Source organism: Rhamphochromis longiceps, linkage group LG17, assembly GCF_057381845.1.
Source record: "Rhamphochromis longiceps isolate RC_006_pf linkage group LG17, R_longiceps_female_GT1.1, whole genome shotgun sequence".
NCBI lineage: Eukaryota > Metazoa > Chordata > Actinopteri > Cichliformes > Cichlidae > Rhamphochromis > Rhamphochromis longiceps.
Genome location: NC_140573.1, coordinates 27835394 through 27858770, shown reverse-complemented (window position 1 = coordinate 27858770; position 23377 = coordinate 27835394). Strand labels below are relative to the sequence as shown.

The following is a 23377-nucleotide window of genomic DNA, read 5'->3' as shown; positions in this document are numbered from 1 at the left end:
ATTTTATTTGTTCCTGAGTAAATCGGCTGAGTTTATTAAACTCCACCGAAACAATCTGCACATTTAATTAGAATTCAATTAACTATCATCTTGTCTTTATTTTTAGTTAGCACAGACCTTAAACACTTAAAGCTGTAAGCTAATGATAGTTATATAAGAGCAGATGCTGCTGGTGCAATAAGCTGTACTTTTACGTTCAATGGATGATGATCTGATTAGTCGACTAATCGCAAAAATAATCGGTGACTAGTCGACTATCAAAATAATCGTTTGTGGCAGCCCTAATCAACACCCAAAAACTGTGCACACAATTCTGCTGGTTTTCTAACTTTACTTATCACAGGTACCAGAAGTTACGTTCTACTTCTGATCAATACCATTTTCTCACATATGTTGCATCATTGTTTTTATAAAGGAACAGAAAACTCCTTTGTCACAATAGGGTTGGATTCAAAACGATAGCCCGAGTTTTGCAGTTGGCGATAAGGCCAGCTCAATGGTGAACAACAGTTTGAGCTGTGCACCTGTCTGCGCTGTCCTGCCAAAACAGATACAAAGCATTTAGTAGAAAAAGTGCTAGGGGAAGGGCTTGGAAAAATATAGATGGGAGGTTTGGTTGTGAGCATGTGGTGGTGAGATGAAAAACACAGCACTGTAAGAAATAAATAAATAAAAGGCTTTCTACACTTGCTGGTTCAACGAGTTCTTTCCACATGTGGGTAATAAGGATGGAGGTAATAACTGCAGTCAGTCGACAGGAGAGTCGGGAAAAGTGCCCCAGATATGTGCTGATAAGAGTTCAGTCCCAAGGCACATTTACTGTGATGGTGCATAGTATTGTTCTTTTTAAATATCCGATGATGGTGTGAAATTTTGAAGCTAATGTGGAGAAGATGAAGTAAATCTTTGCAGTGAAACTACTTAATAATACCAACTTTAATCTATTACTGTCTGCCTATTCTCTGATTCACAGAACAAACTGCCACCTAACAATATATGCCCTGTGTTTGATTGACTGAGCTAAATTTGCCATGTTGCGCTAAGGGCTCTGTGTTGACAGCACTCTGTGAATAAGACATACTTAGACTACTCCTTGTGGACACAATTATGCGAGTTGAGGTTTTACTCTCTTACCCAACAGTTTCTATTATCTCCAGTGTCCAACTTAAAGAAGCAGTCATTTTCAATCATAATCCAGGAGCTTCCAGCAGGCTGTCATGGGAGCGATGTGCTGCAGTGGAAATATGCCCCATTAAGATTGTGCCGCCGTTCTGTTAATGCTTTCGCTCCCATTTAAAATAATTCATGCTTTGGAATAAGAAAAATGTGTAAATACTTTTTTGTGAAACCTCCTGAGAAGGATCAAGGTCTTCGTCATTCCCCCAAAGACACCAGATCATTATACCAAAGACAGCCGAGGAAGCTCTCATTACAGCATCATGGTGAGGTGACCGCAGGCGGCACACCTGATGGATCTGTCTATCTGACACCGTTTCTTCACTTCCAAGGGTAGGAGACAGCAGGAGCTTGATGATGAGGCGTGGTGATGTTGAGGAGGTTTATGTGATGAAGGCCAATTAGAGAGCAAATCTCACACCTTTTCCCCTTTGCGTCTAAAAGCCGCATCTGCCAGCGAGCAGAGAGTGCCGCGTCACGCTTGCCACCCGGCACATTCACATCTGTGTCCTGCCCTGTCAGTCAACCCCCTCCCACACTCCCTCACCCTCAGATGAAAACGCGCACACCTCTCTAACATATGGATTATACACTCAATTTTACACCTTGAAATCCTATTTCCAGCAGGCGGTGTACTTTGTGCTGACCCCGAGTTGCCAGGTTTTTCTGACCTACAGTCTTGGCTTGGAGAAAGTGGGATGAAGTAGAGGGGAGTGGGACAGGAAGGGCACAGGGAGGAAGGGAAAAGAAAGGGGGCTGAGGTTTTAAGAAGAGTTGAGCCTCTGACGCAGATGGGGAGTGGAAACGGTTGCCATGGAAACCCGGCCCTGCCTCCAGTGAGTCAATGAGTAAGTGAGGAGAGGGAGAGCGGAGTAAATGGATGGATGAAAGAAAGTGAGCTTTTGACTAGAGGTATTTGTCTGATCTGCTTAACCTTCTTCACAAAGACTGACAAAATAATATGCAAGCAGGCAAACAAGCTCACGAGCAGCACGTTTTCCTGTTTTTCATGACCAGGATAAAAAAATAAATAAAATTAAATTTATAAAACACACAAACTGCTCTTCATTCATCTCCACACCAGGCCTCATCTCAGAGCTCCAGAGTAAGCAAGGCCACTCTGAGCTCCTCATTCAGGCTCACACTTCTACGGTTTATTGGGTTTCTCACAGAGATGCTAAATATTGAATGGCGGGGCACTGGGGAGCTGTTAGACTGTTCTTATTATCCTGATTATTGCCGTCATCTATCAGAAATCAGGCTATTAACCAGAAACACAGACATGTGACATGCTGCAAAAAAGAAAGCAGGGCCAATCACAGATACCTGTGTGATCTTACAAGTTACATACTGGACTTGCAAATCTTCTTTGCAATGAAATGCACACACGCACAGCAAAAAATCCAAATCAAATCAAAACAAAACAAAACAAAACAACAACAGGACTCAGGGAGAAAAGAATGAGGGGACGAAGTAAAGATAAAGACAGAGCAGCAGGAAAGGAAAGGAAAGCCGGAGAGAAAGTCATATTTCCTGCTATGCTGCAAGACTTCAGAATGATCCAACTGACAACTGTGGATAGGCAGATGGACGTCGAGTATGTCTCTCTCTCTCATTAGTAAACACCATCCATATTGTGCACGGCTGCCCCGGCCATTAACGCAAAGTCAGTGTCCCTGTAGGCGTCAAACTCCCCATTAACTCACAGTATCAATCTCTACTTCCTGCTATTTAAGCATATGTTGTTTGCACATGCATGTAAAGGCCAAAGAAAACAAACACATTCACACATTAATGCAAAGACTCATAAGAGGCAACTTGTGGGCATTAAAAACACATGCGGGAGTATCCAATCACACCGGTCATAAACTTTACGTCTCCATTAGCGGATGTTCGCTGAAACGCTCTTTCTTCAAGAGGCCCACCTCTGCTATCAAATTGCTTGTCGCATTCTTTGCAAGGTAGCCAAGCTGTTAGCAGTGAAGGCAGGGTTCCCAAAAGGATCACAGTGTGGGGTTCTATAATTGGGCAATAGCTTCTGTAACAAGGAAAAAATTGTCCAGCAGCTGGTATATTAACATAGATTTCGTGCTTACAGGTATACACATGTCCCTTAGTTTGAATTGTGGATAATGCTGCAAATGCTATTTAATGGCAGCTATTGTATTTACGAGATAAGAGCTATCACTTAATGTCATTCCCATTTACAACAAACTTTTGGTGTTGCAGCTCAGCGGTAGCGTCTTGCGTTGGTCTCTGGTGACGTCTGCTCAGTGTTTCAAACAATAATATAAAATAAAACAATGTTCTAAATATGTTGCTTTTATATTCCAAAGAGTTACATTGGAAAGCAGATTACAATACAATTCATCTTGACATAATGTCATAGTTACTAAAATACATTACATTAATTTGTTCTGTAACAATACAGCACACTAAGTCTGTGGTTGGGTTATTTTACGATCATAGAGCAATGTTGTCACAATGTCACCATTTGCCGCTTACGACATTCTTACCTAACAGGTAATGTGTTTAAATTGTGATGATTTAAACTGTTTAATACAATTTAACACTTCTGTGAGTGCTAGAGGCCATCACTGCTTTGAACTGTGCGATAGTCACCGCAACAAACTGTAAAAAAGAAGTCCGACCATACGGACGGAGGAAATTACCTACCCGTTGCACTTCATGATTATACATTTTTTTCCTCATAAAGTCTTTTTTAATACAACGTGATGTTTATTTTGCCTATTTATGTTCAAAGTGGTGGGAAATAATACATATAATGAAGAATGGTATGCCTTCTGGCATGGCTACCAGGCCAAGGATAAGTCTCCATTATGTGAGAGTGCAGTATCTTTTGCAGTCAGATCAACCTTGTCATGTCCAGGTTTAAAAATATGGTAAGGCAGATATGCTCAGCTTCCATCCATCCATCCATCCATCCATCAATACAATGTCTAGGACACAGGAAACACCTCACTTAAGAGACACCAAAGAGGCATCCTATATGTATGTGTTTAAGTCCCAGCGTGACATTAGGTATCGCGCAGGCATTAAAACCAGAGGAATACAAGTATATCAATCCCTGCCCACCAGTTCTCACTTAAGACAGCGAATGACTGGAACACCTCAAACCATATGAACCCCAGTGGCTCATCCTGTGGCAGGTGGGCCCATAGGAGGTTTCAAAACAGATCATGGTCTATTCCATTATAAGGACCAAATTTTCTATTTCTATAATTAATTCAGTAATAGCCTACTATTAAACACTAATAGTCTGCTCCACTGGCTCCTGACTCTGGGCTGGGACCCTACAAAGTCTAGTAATTTAAAACAAAAAAAGGGAGAGTGGAAGATTATTAACATTAATGGAAACAGAACAGATAAATTAAATTATATTACTCAGACTCTATTTTGATCTTTGCCTTTTTTTCTTGTGGATTATTGGATCATTTCTGGCATTTTAAGCTTTTGTATAGACGGCTTAAACCAACATTTTGTTACAAATAGACACTCTAGATCTTGTTCTAAGAGGACATGTTACTTACATTTCTAAGAAGTTGAAAGGAAGTGACAAACTGAGCATCTCCTCCCTTTTCTACCTCCAGATGGCCTCCTGATCATCAGCTCTATTATTCAGAGACCATCAATGACACCACGTAACTAAGTGCTTTATTGCGTCCACTGAGATAAAAAGGAGTGCTTGAAGTGTTCTTGTATGAAGAAAGTAAAGTAAAAGAGAAAAATCAGCCAGGCAAGGAAAAACAACAAGAGACGAACAAATATAATAAGTACATGAAAGACTGAGTGGCTTCTGGGAAATGAGTCATATTATCCTGATGACCTTGATATTTTTAACACATTTTTGTTTCCCTGTAACTGAGGCACTGTGCATATTTATATTTGATTTGGTATTCGATGGGGAAACAAGAGTAACATTTGTATTTTTTTAATCTTTCAGTTGACCTTCAAGTTATTTACTCTAAATATCTAAACACTTGTAAATTAGTTCAAATATTTATAGCATCTTTCAAATAACTTTCTGCTCAGCTGTGACGTTATTAAATGAAAGCACAGTCAGGAGTCACTCTGTTGTTTAAAAATATATATTTACTCCATTGTCGTGTTCTTTCAATTCACTCTTACCTAAATAATTCATCCAATACAGCACACTTAGGTTTCATGACTAGTCTGCACACACCTTGTTTCACTCCGCTTTCTATCCCTCCCATCAAATCTATATGGATTACCAGAAGATAGGCCTGATTTCACATGGGCTCAGGCTATTAACGCTCTGACCTTGGATTTCAACCAGGCAATTTGTCTAAGAGCTGGCACAGCCTTAGCTGCCCTCGCCGACTCCATCCAAGCCTCACGATTGGTGTGAATGGCAGTAAGTCTCCTACTGTCTGCCCGTCAGCCTCCATCCCCACGAAAAATGTCCTTTCTTTACCACTCAAGGGTTACGTGTAAATTGTGATGATGAACTACTTCACATCATGCCTTTTCTCTCTCACCTCTCAACCTCCTTTAGATTCATCACACATCTCGGGAGTCTTCAGTGCAACTCTTTTTTTATCAGTTTGAGAGAGGGGGCTTTACTTCATGAATCTCCCAGTGGTTTGTCCACAATTAGCTCATTTAAGTCAAATGCTCAATTTAAACCTGGCATATTATCAGTATCCTAAAAGAAAGGTTTGCACAGTGTGTAAATATGAATAAAAACACAAACCAATGATTTGCTTGTCTTTTAATCTCATTGTTTACTAGAAATAGTACAAGCACAAAGAGAAAAACAAACTTTTGGCTGCTCTGTTATTGCATAGGAGTTGCCAAAATGAACGGATCTGCTTGTTTGATTTAGGATCCTCTCATTTTTCTGGGCTTGGGATCGGCACTGGGAGTACACTAGCTTGTGACGTGCCGAGGCTGGGTTTGTATTAACCCACCGCTAAGCAACTAAACGGTGCCAGTATAAAAACATAAAAGAGAAATTTTGTCTTTAGAAAAATAAGCTCATTTATGCCTGATTCATCTCTTCACTTTAAACTTTCTGCTGTTTGGAATCTGAAATAACTTGTTTGAAGGGGAAATGTCTTCCCATTCTTTACCATGGATAAGATTTCAGATGCTTAGTCGCAAAGGGACACTCGTTGTTGTTGTTGTTTTCCAATAAAATAATCTTGCATCGCTTAACTTTAAAATGTTGTCTGAATGGCAGCACATGTTGCTCTAAAACTTGTAGATATCACTGAGTATTAATGGTGCCTTCATAGATGTGCAAGTTACAACCTACTGTACTACTAAAGCCACTCTGGACTTGGAGGACTGGAGGACAACGTTCAATCATCAGACCACATGACAGTTTTCCAGTTGTCCTCTCTCTGGCCAGAGAAGGTGGCATAGTGTTTCTGGGTCTAGTTTATATTATACAGTATATGTTTTTTTTCCTTGGTAGAGACTTAGGATACATTTGAGACAAACTGAGTTTTCAGAACTGTTTCTTCAGCCCATGCAGTGATTTTCTAACGCAGTGCCACCTGAGAGGCTTTCAGTATTGGTTTTCAGCCTTATCTTCTGCCTACAGATTTCTTTGGCTTCACGAATTGATTAATGATATGACTGTATGAGACAATATCACTAAAGTCTTTGCAACTATGTTATTAGCTAGGTTATTCTTAGCTAATCCATTTCACACAGCATCCCAATTTTTTTTGAAAACAGACACAGGACATTTGAGACTGTTGGAAGGATTTTTCTCATAAGAAAATAAAGTACAAATGAATCTGGTTGAAATACACTCCAGTTGAAGACCAACTCCAGATGTGTCTTGTCCACGTTGATTGCTTTGCAGTCATAGTGCATTGTTTCTTCTCAATAACATATGTTTTCCATATTTAAAAAAAGAACACATCTATGCATCCAGATATAAAAAGCCTAGTTCAGTCATGACTAAGCCCTCTTCCTGTCAGCAGCACTAAAGCCCATTGTTAAACCTTCATTAATGCACCAGTTAACCTCTCTTTGCCATTTCACTATGTGGTTATGTGTATACAGCCCGTGTCCCTATCATCAAGCTTCATCCCCTTTCCCCCGTTCCTTTTCGGATTTCTTTCCCTCTATTTGTTCCTCCATTTGTTCTCAGCCTTTACTGTTCACCTCTTCTCTATCTTCACTGCCTCACTGGCAGTTGCTCTATGAGTGGTTATCAGAGAAAATGATGCTTGTATTGTAATATAAATAGGTCTCTTTTTGTTTCTCCTGCTGCATTCTGTGCAGTCAGGGAGACATAAAAGTGGTTCCAGTGATATTTGCCTGCACCTAGGCTTGAAGAATGCACCTCCATTAGGGGATTCAGGGGGGAGTTAGCCACTAGACAGCTGGGTCTAAATGCACAGCTAGGCTAACAAACAGTGTGCACAGATAAGAGTTTACAGACAAACACCCTTTAATATCACAGTCCTTTAATGGACGGCTGAACATCCAGGAAACAAAAAGCAAACAGGAATCAGAATAATACTTACTAAATATTGTGTTTTCTTAGCCCTAGCACATATAACATTGTGCGATAACCTGATAAAAGAAAATGTCTTCCAGCATACAATATTTAAGACTTAGATAAGCATTCAGTTTAAAAAGCTATCCTGAACCAAGAACACCAAGTATCAATAGCTTAAAGCCCTCCAAATCTTATCTTTGATTGTCTACAGAGCACTTGGTTGCAGCTCTGTGTTCTTGTGAGGCAGTTAATGCAGCTAATTAGAGACAGAGCTGCAGTAAACATTTGATTTTAAAGAGTCGAACTTCCAGACAAGGCTGATTCCAGCTAAACTAACACTCCAGCGGCTCAATCGATCACCGCACAGATAGATATTTGGGGGATTTGGGGCTGAAAGCAAAGGGACATGGCAAACAGGGAAAGAAAATATCACATCACGTACTCACATCAGAAAGAAAATTCAGTATATTCAGCACATACCGCGCTTGAAAAATACTCAGAGGGGAAACTGTTCACGCGAAGCAAGAAGCTGGATCGACCTGTCGGGATGCCCCTGTTGGCCCCCTGTTCCTCCCACCCTCTCTGCATGTGTATGAGTTCTGCTGCATTCAAGCACTAGACAATGTACGCAGCGGACTATACACAACAACCTATTAGTTTGTTACATTTTCTGCAGCTCCAGAAACCAACCACCTGCAAGAGTACTGCCTGCCCTCAGGCTTGCTCTCTGTCAGCGGGGTATGTATAAAATTGCCTGAAAATGTGGTAATATGTTGAACTTGACCTCAGCTTTAGATCTATACAGTCCATTGCTCTTGAGCTTTTGAAAAAAACACAACAGACTGCACAGCTGCCAAAGATGAATCATTAACACAAAGTGAGAGAAGACAAACCTGTTGTTATTATATAATTGGATGTTGTGGCTTTCAGTGAGTTTTATACAAAAAAAGTTTAGGGTTTAGGGTTAGGGATAACTCTCAAGGCTTCTGCAGCAGTACATTTTTCCACATTAGAATACAGTTAGAATACATTAGAATATAAAATTGCAAAAAAAGAAAAAAAATCATAGCCTATATCTTTTTTTTAAAGTTGCAGGAAATGTAGACAGCCAAATTCATGGCAGGAAACATTTTTGCAACTGAAAATATCACAACAGTGCACATAAATGGCTCCACTCACTCCACTTGAAGGGTAAACATTGCTGCTGTCTCTAGTTGGCAACAGAACTGTTAGCAAGCTAAACAAAGTATTCAATCCATATGTATACACACACACACACACGCACAGGTATTTTGGTAAAGTGTGCTCTGGTCTTTCATCCACATGTGAATGGTGTTTCGGGCCACTAAAATCAAAGCTTTTGAAAAAATACTTCAGTGTTTCGATGAGGAAAAGGAATTTTTGTCTTGCAATGTCAAAGGTGTGCACCTTTATCTCCTTTTTTTAATGTTAAATTGTGCACATTGCTATCATCTCCAGCCTTCCGATTGGCTAACAATTCATACAGTTAGGGTTATATCACCACATGTTGCTTTTGACTGTGCTCTTAGTGTCTCTATGTGAAAATCTCCATCTTAAAAAAATACCTGCATTTGTATGTGTGGATGTAGTCTCATATTTGTTAATCTACAACAACTGACAAATAACCTGGCATACACCTCTGAAGGAGAGCAACGTGTAAACATGGTTTGATGAGGTGCGTGGACAATCAAAAGAAAAAGAAAAAAGGAATTAGGAAAAGAATGCCGCTGGTGCTAGCGGTGCTAATTTCAGCAACACTTGGAAACCAACCTGACATCATAAGTTTGCAATATTATGCACACATTATGCAATATGTCACAATTTTCAACAAAATTTACAATGTGATTTGATCACTGAACAATGTGATTATTGGCTTTAAATTGCTCTTAAATACGTCATCCTGGGCTCAAATTTTGAGGTTTGATATTGTAAGACTAGTCTGCTTGTCATCTCATTTTTTCTCTCTTTAATTAATTTACAGGCATGCTTAACCTTGATGTCATCAGTGACATCACTGTGGTCTGAAACCTCGTCACAAAAAGTGGGTATTTAAACACCATGTAGAGGGCAATGAAAGATGCTATTGAACAGTGTGGGACACTGGAGATCCACATGCAGACATTAGGCCTACTTACAGCTCTGTTACACAGCTGAACTGACAAGGTGGATCTATGGTTGATCTGAGGCAGCCAAAGTCATCCTATGTCAGGCAAGGTCCAATGTGGCCAAAAGAGAACTGCAGATGTGAGCCAAACACTCATTTCTGTCTTGTTTGTTGGCAACTTACCACATTCAAACTGTCACAGAGCGAACCTGGAGCTTTTACTGCCCCCTTTGAAATTGCACACTTGGCTTTATTGATGATCTACCCTTGGCAAAGCACTGAATGTAAGTGTCTCACTCAAGGAGGTGAGTGAAGGGAACAAGGATGGACAAAGGGAGGTCAGGTGAGCACAAGGTAACTCACAGGGGACGGTGCGGAGGTAGAGGTTGTCCCGGATGATCTGCTGCAGCTCGTGGTCCACTGAGCCTTTCTGGAAACGCAGGTTGAGGTAGTGGCGCAGGTCCTTGTCTATCACGCCCCCTGGAGGAACACAAAGGTCAATAATCAATAATCAAAAGCACCAAATTCAAATAAATGCAACTGCTCTAAGACTGATACCAAAATTTGTTCCAGTCAATTTATAGAAGGAAAGAGCCTAATCAGCCTTTGATCAGAAATGGGGACAGCTGGATGTGTTTGTGAATTATCCAGGCAAGGAAAATTGCTTGCCTCACACGTTTTTTTTTCTTTTCGTGCAAACCTCAACAACAAGCAGAGGAAGATCCAAACACTGCAGCATCAAATGACCCAGAATCTCCCAAGACCACAGTAAACAATTTAAATTCGCTGAAAATCCTACAATCCAAACACTAATGAACACACTCGGCACTCACAGATCCAGCATTTGTCAAGCGCAGCCACGGATTGGCGGAGGTATTAATTGGAGCTGTGGCCAAACACGTGTGGAGATATGTCTACACATAAATCAGCCACCAACTCCCCGAGGGGCTGTTTTTACTCCCTCTTATTTGCCCTCACCTGGGTTACCTCCCCCTTCTTTTCTCTGTGTCTCTCTAGCAATCCCAGCTCTGTAAATGGACTTCAGTTTAAAACCAGTGAATCCTGCTGGCTCAGCAGGACTGAGGGGGTTAAAAAGTGATCAAGGGACCACAGACAAGTGGAGGTAAGGGATAAGCGGGAAGGAAGGCAAAAGCAATCCCGTGGCAGGGGTGGGGGGGGGGGGGGGGGGGGGGGTGGGGGTAGAAAGTAGCAAACTAAAACAAGCTTTACCTCCACCTCCTCCTTCTGCAACAAATACTCCATCTATCTACTCTGCCACACACTCGTATAATCACATTTGAAATGGAGGCAAGACAGGACGGCTAAGTGGAGGAGGGGGAATGGTCGGCTGATGTTACTTAAGGGATTCCTCACGGTGTCGCTTTAGCCAACATACTTGTCATGTTTGTTACTCCTCTGCATGAACCGAGTGGATTTGACTAACCTTCAACATCCAGTTTGAAGCGGCAACTTGGCACAGTGCCACATACCACTTAGCTGCCCCCTTCTTTACCCCCGTGTGCTCCCGAGGCAACGACATCCACGCATGATATGTTGGAGAGCATGCATATCACCAGTGCACACATGTAGAGACGGGGGTATCCACACAATCGACTGTAAACGAGCTCAGAGGGAAGGTGGGTGAAATAGCAGCAAATATAATGAGTGGCACATTAATTCAAGAATAACCTAGTTTGGAAGTTTTCTGTCATACTGGGGATCAATTATTCAGCACATTCTGGTTCTTCACTTCTGTGTTCTTGAACTACACACACACACACACACACACACACACACACACACACACACACACACACACACACACACACACACAAATACAGCAAGATGCATAAATCCCAAACTATTTCACGCAGCGTTGCATTATAATCATGCAAACCTGAAATACAGAGACCGGCTCCATCTGAGTCTCTGTCAAAGGTGTAGAGCAGTACAACCAGCCAATTTACATTTGCATAAGAAAAGAAGGCAAGCCGGTGAATCTGCATACTGAAAAGGTGACACACACACACACACACACACACACACACACACACACACAAACACACACACACACACACACACACACACACACACACACACACACACACACACACAAAAGCACAAAAATTAAAACAGTGAATGGCACCTCTTCCACAGGCAGCGGTTGTGCATCCACTACACAGAGAGAGTCACAGTCCTCTTTCCACAGGTTTTGTGATGCAAATAATCTCCACTGGAGGTAATCTTGCGCTGTATCTCTCCCGATGGAATCCCCCCCCTCAAACAGTACTGTCCTGTCCCTCAGGTCCTCAACTCTGTCTCTGTTTGCCCAGTCCAGCAACTGCCAGTCAGCCCGCGAGCTGAATCACCTCTCTCTGCACTCCACAGAGGAGAGATGACACGGGCGAGCGCAGCAGAATGAGTGGTTGAGAAACACTGAAGCAAAGAGAGAGAGTGTGTGTGTGTGAGAGACGGTGGCAAAGCGGAGGGGAAGGGAAGTGTGTGATGCTGCGAGTGAGGGAGAGCGACTGTTGAAGCACAGCTTTGGCTGTGGGGACCGATCGCAATGAAATCCCTGGTTTTCCCTTCAGATTCGCAGGTCCTGCAACGCCCCCCATCTGCTGTACAGTGCACTACATGGGTTTTTATATGCCTATTAGTGAATAAAAGCAAATCTCTGCCACATCGTCTTCCTTGGCTTATAGCATCCAGATGGCTTGGAAATGACCATCTTCCACCATCAGAAACCATGTGGCGAAACTAAATAATATGCTTCAGCCAAACGCAGTGCTGTCTCACTCCCACAGAACAGTATTCCTACTAATTAATTTGCTGTTTGTTTACTCTGTGTTTAGAAACCCATAGCATTTTTTTCATTTCTGGTCACGTCATACGTGCCATCTTGGCAATGACATTTATTCTCTGTTTCAAATTGAATCTTTGTAAAGCTTTACAGCACACTGATGTTGATACTGATATAAAATCCCATATATGTAATGTTCCATTTTCTAAAACTTCCCACAATGTAAAAAAGGGTTTGGTTTTTTTTAATGGTTTATCAGCAATAAGAAATGCATCTTTTTGCTCTTTGTGTTTCTTGAAGCAGAGCTGGATGTCTAGTTATGAACCAGAGACTAAACAGCAGTTTTCAATGAAAGAAGACGACGCATGAGTTCAGGAGCATGACCAGGAGTGAGCTTGTTTTTTTTCACATTTTTTCACATTTCACATTTCACTTTTCCACATTCACAAGGACGTGTACTGTGAATTCATCTTTCAGGATCAGACTGTCAGGGCAGAGTTCTACTGCAATTTCCTGAAGCGTTGGAGGTAAGACACTGGTCCCAAATCAACTAAACGGTTGTGCGTGCCATCGTGCCATTACCTTGCCGCGCGCAGGGCAATAAAAAATGTAGGAGCTTTTTGGAGCTTGCCAGATTTGACTCCCTGTGACTTCATCCTCTTCACCAAACTGAAATTCAAGTTGAAGGGTCACTGTTGTGATAGAGCGGAGATCAAACACTTGCAAGTGGTCTGAATGGGACTTCCAGGCTAAAAATAGCAGCAATACTGGAACAAGAATACTACCTTGAAGGGAAAACAACCCAGGTAAAGGTTTTTGAGATATTTAACTTCTATTTGAGAGCGTAGACAGCAAAGCAGGGAGAAAATTACATAAAATACAGCAGCACGTAAACTAGGTGTGAGTTTTGATTTACACGGGAAGATGTGTACTAGTTTATATTCATACAGTTTAGCTATTGTCCCTAAACGAATCAGTCTCATTCCATTACTCGTGAAGTGGAATGGTTTTTATTATACACTATATTACCAAGTATTCAATTACTCATCCAAATCATTGACTTCAGGTGTTCCAATCCCATGCATGGCCACAGGTGTATGAAATCAAGCACCTACTGTAGGCATGCAGACTCCTTCTACAACCATTTGTGAAAGAATGGGTCGCTCTTAGGAGCTCAGTGAATTCCAGCGTTGTGGCATGATAGGATGCCACCTGCGCAACAACTCTAGTCGTGACATTGCCTCACTAGTAAATATTACACAGTCAAGTGTTAGTGGTAGCTAAGTGGAAGCGACAGGGGAACAAAAGGCACTCAGCTAGGAAATGGTAGGCCACTTTTTCAGTAGTTGCAAGTTGCCCACTAGTGCACAAAGCAAGGTCCATAAAGACATGGATGAGCAGGTTTGGTGTAGAAGAACATGACTGGCCTGTACAGAGTCCTGACCCTTAACCCAATAGAACACCTTTGGGGTGAATTACAGTGGAAACTGATCTCACAAATCTACTTCTGGAAGTATGGCCAAAAATTTCCATAAACAACAAGAATCAGTTAGAGCAACCACCACCACAGTCTCTACTCAATACATCCCAATATGTGGCCACAGATCCAAAAATAGATTGTGTGAGTATGTGGGCAGGCAAGAGTGCATAAGGGTGCAAATCAAGCAGCAACTCTATAGTCAATGAGGTGTATAAGGATGAAGGAGGTCTTTTAATGTGATGCAAAGTTGTTGTTTTTTTCCTGTTAAGGTGGTTCCTGACAGAGATGCCCTCATAACATCACAAAGCTGCCAATGGGGAAAGGTGAATGACAGAGCGAGCGTAAAAACAAGAGGGCTGGAGGAAGTACAAAAAAATGACTGCAAATTGACAGTACCCGAGGAAAATCCACTCGCTGATGCATTATCAGCTTAACATGAATCAAGCATTCACGTCTATTAGGCCGTTATTGCTTCCACTTTCACCTTGAGCAAATGGCTCCATGCACGCAAGACATGAAAAAGCATCTTAGCACGATGCAAAATGAAAAGACTCCTCCGTGCAGTTGAGGGAGCACTTCTGGTGTGTTTAGAGCCAAAATCAGATTTTTTTTATTACTGTTTCTAAAACAGATGGATGAAGGAAAATTGTTGTTGCTCTGCAGAAGAAGACAATTCCCTGTTTAAGCTCAGCAGGTGTCATGTAAATCCCCTGGGAGGCTGGGAGAGAGAGAAAGAGCGAACAGCCTGTGGAGAGTCAAAAAACAAGAGAGCAGCTGGTTCCTCCAGGGGATCAAGGTGTTATAAGAGTTAACTGCCTCATACCTAGGCACAAACCAGTCAAGCTCACAGAGGAGTTCTGGCTACCACTGCAAGATATTAAGGTGGAGGAAAAACTCTCAAGGACAGCAGTCTACTCTAAAAAGATGTCAGTTTTTAAATGCATGGCATATGGCATATGCCCTTTCAGTTCATTTGCCTTCAACAATTTAAACTAGGCTTGCAATGAATTATTCATGGTTGGTTGCACTTGGCTTGCAGTTGGAAATAAGTTGTTGACAAATTCTTAATAATAGATTTCCTTACTCAGCTAAAACATAAACATAAGAGACGTTTGAACCACGTCTTCAGCGAAGCTACTCCTGCATCAGAGCAAAGCAGCACTTGTTTTTAAGATCAGTTTTACCCCAAGAAAGAAAAGCTCTTTTTTCTTCTAATCTAGGCTGAGTTGGAAAACTTCTTTGCTGATAAAATGGGACGTCCATTTTTAGAGACAGCCTCAAGTGGCCACTTAAGGAACTACAGTTTCCGGGACTTTCACACCAGCCTCGTATTTCAGCTCCAGAGATGGCCATTTCCTAATATTTGCATTTGTGATTGAAAAGATGTTGTCACCTCTAAAACAACCCCTTGGTCAGAAACGTCTGAGTGACTAAAGCTTGTAAAAATAAAGACAAACCACCTCACATGGTCATCTTGATGGACTAAATACACAACTGGCATATAAGGATCAATATATTGTCTATTGGCAGAGCCTATTGTCATTTCAAGACTTTTTTGCCCTTTTTGATCATTTAAGAATTTAACAAAATCTTCCACAATTGCCCAAAGACCTTTTGCACTGTCAAGAACAGCGCAGCATGGAAGATTTCATGCTGACAGTCAGTCAGCTTGGAGTGCTGTCATCACAGCTTCAATGACACTATTTATCACACGCGCTCCAAGGGCATCCGTGAGCAGGCGCATATGTAGCATCATCACTCAGCGTGCACGCATGTGTTTGTGTGCGACTTGAAGTCAGAAAGAGCACCAGCAGACAGCTGTTTGGATAATCAGACTAATTAAATGATCAGGATGGGCTTAAAACCTTGCCAGTTTCACCAGACACACACTGCGCTCTGTTGATTAGTCTTCAATAGGAAAGCACGATGCCAACTCTGTGGTGAATCGCTAGAATCCATAAACGCCAACTGGCTTTCAGATGGAGCTACATGCAAATACACACAAAAATATTATTTAAATAGTTCTGGGACAACATTTTTTGCTCCTACCACCTACATAGGTTTACATGAAATGAGAAAAAAAACTGACAACCCTCATTAATCTTTATGCCTCAATTTATATGATTTAGGGTAAAAGGAACAAAGCACTGTTTTTACAATTCGTAGCTTCTTAACCATCAGTCAAACAGCTGCTGTTATTTACAACTAATTTAATACAGAATTGGAACAAACAGTTGTCCCATGAAACAGTTGTATTCATCTTTCAAAAGATAACATAATGAACGATGTTCGAGAGTCAAGGAAATGAATGAAAGCAAGTATACGTCTGGAATATGAGCCTTCATGTTTCCTTTGTTAGAGCCGAATGAGTGGGTCCATTCAAACAGGTTTCTACTTAAGATGATTTAATGAACGCCATTCATCTAATATGAGGAGGTCTGATTCGATGACTATACAGACATACTCTACACAGGCTTTTTTGTACAGGTGGCTGAAAGGCCTTTGGAGTCTGCTATCTTTTCAATATTAAAATAAATGAATGATATACGTTATCGTAACGAAGAAAATGATATAATGATATATTATATCATCTGGAAGGCTTTGGGTGGATTTAAGTCTGGGACTGTTAAAAATAGCCCTTGGAAATTGAAACTCACGTGAGGGTTTTCAGAATTCATATTTTCACTGTTTTGGTGATACCAGGCTGCCGTACATAATGTTTTGCTCTAGGAAAAAAAATCCTCTCAACACCCATTAAATGAACAAAGGTTGAAGCTGTGCGATGTTATTATAGAGTCACTAATTTTCATAAAGAGAAATTGTGCTGGATGATTAGATTTTAACTAACTCTTTATTTTATAGCCTATCGCTGATGCCTCGTTTTTTCTAAACCAACAGGGATATGGAACCGTTATCGGAAGGAACATGATAGCAGCATCACACATGGTAACACTTAAAGATAAGTGATATTTTACGGGAGGACAAATAGTCTGCCAAGACTGAAAACCCTTATAAGATCAGTACTTTGAAAACCAATCATCAGAAATGGGAAACAAAAGTATTCCCACAGCAATTTTCTTATAAAGCATTCTGCTGAAGTCGGGTCACAAATTTGAAGTAATTGTTAAACATCTTTGGCCCAAAGAGATGTAGAGTCAGACTTTTAAGAACCTTTTTAAAGCCAAAATATATATTAAAAACAAAATACAAAATCACTGGAGGAGAGCAGATTCAATTCAGCCTTTTTTATTGGACGCCCACAGAGGTGCAGGTTCAACAAAAACAAAGAGGAAAGCAAGAAGCACCGAAAGAGAGTAGCCCTTAAGCATATGCAGGTCAGAGGCTGAAAGTGACCAGTGCCCCTTATATTGAGAAAAGAACTGCTGGCGCTTCCTTCTTTTCCTGTATGGCTGTCACGGTACTGGGTCGTGTGACCCAGTGTTTGAGTTTTTATGTATCTTTTGTATTCATTTGTGTTCTAGTTTAGCTCATCCAGTTAATTTCTAGGCTGCAGTTTAGTCCTTTGTTTCTAAGTTGTTTCTGTCATCTCCCCCTGTACTGTCTACCTGTCATGTTTCATGTCCGTGTGGTCCTTGTTGTCAAGTTCGTGTCATGTCTATGTCTCCATGTTTCCTGTTTTATTTTGAAAGAGTCTGGTGTTCTTTGTTCATTGTATTTAGTTTCACTGCCCCTGTCCTGTCATTAGGTTCATCTGTGTCAGCTGTTCTTCCTCATGTGTTTCTACTTCCCCTGATCATCCCTGTGGGTATTTAGTCTCTGTGTTTCATTCAGTCTGTGTACCTTCCCACTGGTCAAGAATATGCCATTTGGTTTATGTTGTTTTTCCACGCATCCACGCGATGAGGTTCCCTGCAGGTCATGTTCATGTCCGTTTCGTAACGCCATTTGGTTCACAGTTTCCATGCATCTGCACAGCATTCTGTTCACAGTGATCATAGTTATTCCTTTCACTCATGTTAGGGTTTTTCCAGTTTAGGTTTCTGGTTAGTTGCGGTCTCTGTCCCTGTTATGTTTTGTCTACTCCCGTCTGTATCAGCCCAAATGAAGGCTCGCTTTCAGTTTAAGTTCACTCCCATCTCCTCACCTGTGTTCGCACCTGGGTCCACCACACACACCTCCGCACGGTCTGTCTCCACAGACCGTGACAGTGGCTCTTTAAATCTTGGTTGTTTCAAACTTTAGGCACCAATTATTTTCCAATTTGAGTCCAAATCTTAAAACAGTTACATACTCATCATTACCAGGTTACCAGATTACATTCCTGTTTATGGTTAATGTCAGCATATATGGTCAGAAGCAATGGCCTGTTATGACAGATTTACAGTGTGGTATATGTGCTGACATTTCTATGATGTAGACAGCTTGTACTGTCAAAATTAACCATACATCTTATCAATTAAGGGGTGAAAGAGGTGTAAAACTGTCATAGTCAACCATTAATACAAATTATGAGGTCATAAAATAGGATTTATACATAGACAAAGTATTTAGTATAAAGTATAGATGGAGTATGATAACAAATGAATAAAAAGTAGAGGGCACTCAGCCCTAATTTTTTAAAATTAATTTTTATACATATTGAATATATGAAACAAACCCTTAATATATATATATTTCAGTGTGTGTGTGTGTGTATATATATATATATATACACACATACACACATATATATCAATCATAATTATATGACCGTCGAGTATATGTTTTGTACAGATGTCATGAAAACCAAAACTCATGTTCTGAAAATACAGGACAAGACCCTGAAATATGGCTCCAAAGTTTCACCAAGTCCCACAGGTGATTACACAGCATGCCTTCCTTCCATTGCTTTATGCTGACCAACTTCAGCTCATCCACTGCCACGGAAATTCATTCACCCCACCAGCTGCTGACTTATATGTGAGCATTTGTGTGCGTTCCTGATGCTCAGCATCTGTCTCTTGGCAAGGAAAGCCTGGAGCCAGAAGCATAAAATTCTGGATAGATTCAGCACATTAACAGAAATGTGCATACATATTCTTGTTGTCCAGTTTATATCGCTGTGGATACATGTTTATTTTTTTAAATAAATATCCAAAACTGCTCAATTTTATCGACAGGAATCCTTTCCATTCAGTATCTTCACCCTTTAAAGGATGCAGAAAATTCCTTAATGTCATTGCAGTACATGAATGAAATCGAAAGTAAAGAAAAACGCAATTTGAAAGTGTAAGAGTTTTTTTGCTGCCATCAATACTAAAATCACAAATAGAACAAAAACTGCTGAAAGGAAGAAAATGTGCCAACACCCCTGTCATTGTAAAACAACACGACCAGAGGTTAAATAAATAAATAAATACACATGGAATAAAATAACTGTCAGACTACAACCATCATCCCACATGATCACACACTGCCTCTGCTATTTGTAGCATAATCAGTTAATTAAGTCACTCTTGTTTTAAATCAGTGATCTGATAGAAATCCTTCCTATAGCTAAATCTAAAGAGGAGAACTGGGAAAGGGTCTCTAGCAGTGGACATATATGCATGTGGATATCAGATGAACAGGTAAAAACTATTAAATAACATAACTTTTCCCCCCTCTAATCTTCTTTTATGTTTTTACATCACATCATGAGCAAACTTCCCTTCTCATAATACAAAACCACCTAGGGCTGTGCGATATGACCAAAATCTCATATCCCGATATAAGAATTCTATCGTCCGATAATGATATAAATCACAAATCTGTAAGTTCTGTGAATCTCAGGCAGCTCGACTTGCGGGAAGTGTTTCCAGCTGTGCGTCATGTAGCTGGAGTCGAGTGTTTTAACCGATGCATGAAACGATACATTTTTGGACATAGGTTGTAACAGCCGCCGTTTTCTTTGAGTATTTATTACACGGCGTGCTGCGGGGAGAAGCCTGTTCTAACATTTGAGTCTAAGGTTTATTTTTTAGCACCTGCCGGCTCTTTTTTAATTCTCATCCGTAAATAATCTGCTCTTTCACGTGATTCAGTTTATTTTGAAAAGTCTCAAAAGGATCTTGAGCTTTATTGTGAAAGGTTTATGTGGAAAATAAACAAGCGGACGCGATGCTGTTACCGTCGTTGTTGCTAACCACAATGCATAAAAACAGGCGCTTGTCTGTCCATAGTGTGGTTATATTAAATATAAGAGAAAGAGAGAACTTTAAGAAATTAATATAGCCACTACAGTGACCATCAAAACAATGAAAAAATATTGCCATAAACAGTTTATTTTGCGACACCACGAAACAAAGGATAGCGTAAAATGAAAGGATAGAAGTTTTTATATTGTCATCCGATATATATCGTTATATCGAACAGCCCTAAAACTATCTATTTGGGATTAATTTGGGTTTAAATCAGATTAAAGCAACAAGCAAAGGTGCCTCTTTGAAACTCTTGGGTTGCTTTTACAGTGTTCTTCAGGTCAGTATTCATTTATACTTTTTGATCAATATTGATTTAATATATATGTCAGTATACTTCAGAATCAATCCTGCTACTTCTATCAGCAGTAATATCAATAAACACTAGTGGCCTGATTTCACAGACAGATATATACACCATGCTTCTACCAAACTTGACAGATAATTTGGTGTGCTTCAGATCACGGGCTGTTTCCCTCCTTCTCCACACTTTTTATCTTCCCATCCTTCTGGAAGAAGTTAATCTTGGTTTCATTTGTCCAAATAATTTTATTTACCAGAGCCTTTTAGATGTTTACATTTTTTTTATAAACTCTAATCTTGTCTTTCAGTTCTGGAGTGTAACCAGTGGTTTGCACCTTATTGCAGAGCGTCTGTATTTCCATTCATGAAGTAATCTTTTGATTACAGACTTTGACAATGATGACAGTTTTATGCCACTTCTTAAATCTTTGCTGTCTCTCTGATTAATTTAGGTCTGTCAGCCTGATGATAGCCTCCTTCACTTGCATCAACACCCAGTTGGACCATGGAAGCCCAAACCTAATTCTGGCTTTTATGCAGACTTGTGCAAACAAACATTTTTGAACCTGCCATACACTGAAACACATCAGACAGCTACTTATATTCATGAATGTGATTTTTGTGGTATGGCAGAGGTGAACTAAACGTTTGGCTGAGCTTCATTTAAACCTGATTTTGTGTAAAAAGGATGTGATTACACAAAGTGTTCTACTGAGCAAATTATCTGCATGCATGAATTTTATTTGATACAAACCAGGTGTGATTTTAATGTGTTGATCAGCTGCAGCATGTATGAGTAGCGTCACGGCTGAATTGGCATGCAATGCGTGTTTGTGCTGTTTACGGTTAGGCCTAAAAGGTCAGTCCCAAAGGGTTTGTGATAAATAAATACTCTATAAACACTCTAGAAATGCTAGATAAATATTGCATTTACACTGATTGGAGCTGTAAATAAATACTAGTACGGAGAACCTTAAAGGTGTTTTCATTAATCATTTTTAACAGTTCTAGAAATTATAGTAAATCAATACACACTGAGCTTTATTGTGAAGCTCAGTGTGTATTGAGCTCAGGGGGTTGGGAAGCGTATCTGTAACCGGAAGGTCGCCGGTTCGATCCCTGGGCTCTCTGTCCTGGTCGTTGTGTCCTTGGGCAAGACACTTTACCCTACCGCCTACTGGTGTTGGCCAGAGGGGCCGATGGCGCGAAATGGCAGCCTCGCTTCTGTCAGTCTGCCCCAGGGCAGCTGTGGCTACAACCGTAGCTTGCCTCCACCAGTGTATGAATGCGAGAGTGAATGAATAGTGGCATTGTAAAGCGCTTTGGGTGCCTTGAAAAGCGCTATATAAATCCAATCCATTATCAGAGATCAGTAAACACAATTTAAGCTGCTATATCTCTCAATCCCACTCTTTAAAAAGAAGAGATATTTGGCAGATTAAACTGACCACATATCAATAATGCCTCTACAGGCTGCTAGATCGAGCTAAATTTGGCAGCCCACATTAACTTGACAGCCAGATTTACCCAGATTTACCACTCGCTGCTGCAAAGCACTTAAGCACTTTGTTCCACAACACCAAGAAAAGCACAGTGGGGGGGACTGTGGAGAAGGCAAACGAACTCAACAACTTCTTCAACAGGTTTGACCAGCCCACAACCCCCCCACCCTCACCCTCACCTTCACTACAGAGTCCTCCCCCCACTCTCCTGCCTCCCTCGCTTCCCCCCCTTCCTGACACCATGACACCCCCCTCCTCCAATCCCTCTCTCAGCAGCAAGACATCTCCCCCCCTCCCCTCCTCCCAAACATCTCCCAGTGTCACAGTGGATCAGGTCAGGAGGCAACTGAGGAAGCTTCGCCCCAGAAAGGCAGCAGGCCCAGACAAGGTGTGTCCTAGGATGCTAAAGGCGTGTGCTGCTGAACTTGGGGAGCCGCTACAACGAGTCTTCAACCTCAGTCTGCGACTGGGGAGAGTGCCCGCCCTATGGAAGACATCCTGCATCGTCCCGGTCCCCAAAAAGAACCGGCCCAATGAGCTGAATGACTTCCGACCGGTGGCACTGACGTCACATCTTATGAAGACTCTAGAGCGGCTCTTCCTCAACTTCCTCCGACCACAGGTACAACATGCCCAGGACCCACTACAGTTTGCATACAAGGCGGGTGTCGGAGTGGAGGATGCCATCCTGTACCTCCTACACAGAGCCCACTCACACCTGGATGGGGGAAAAGGCACGGTCAGGATACTGTTTCTTGACTTTTCCAGTGCCTTTAATACCATCCGGCCCTGTATGCTTCAGGAAAAACTGAACAGGATGGAGGTGGACCCCTGCCTGGTGGCTTGGATCTCCGACTACCTCACCGACAGCCCACAGTACGTCAGGCTGAAGGACATCACGTCTGACACTGTGGTCAGCAGCACAGGAGCACCACAGGGAACTGTGCTGTCCCCTCTTCTCTTCACCCTGTACACCTCTGACTTCTGCTACAACTCTGAATTATGCCACATTCAGAAGTTTGCAGATGACACGGCCATCATGGGGTGTATCTGGGATGATCAGGAAGAGGAGTACAGAAGTCTGGTGAGGAACTTTGTCGCATGGAGTCACACAAACCACCTGCAACTCAACACCTCAAAGACTAAGGAACTGGTTGTGGACTTCGGGAGGTCCAGAGAAGGTCCACTGCCAGTTCAGATAGAGGGGGAGGAGGTGGAGGTGGTCAACAAGTACAAGTACCTCGGGCTGTGGGTGGACAATAAACTGGACTGGTCATGCAACACAGAGCACCTGTATAAAAAAGCCC

General features: G+C 41.4%; 1 protein-coding gene across 4 annotated transcripts in view; it reads right to left on the bottom strand.

Moving 5' to 3' along the window:
• The window catches only part of magi2a (membrane associated guanylate kinase, WW and PDZ domain containing 2a), a 273251-nt gene that overhangs the window by 175420 nt on the left and 74454 nt on the right, over positions 1-23377 (bottom strand). For all 4 annotated transcript variants that reach the window (XM_085385962.1, XM_085385963.1, XM_085385964.1 and 1 more), the window contains exon 2: positions 10167-10283. In XM_085385962.1, the coding sequence (XP_085242088.1) occupies positions 10167-10283 (117 nt within the window). The remainder of the gene's footprint in view (positions 1-10166; positions 10284-23377) is intronic.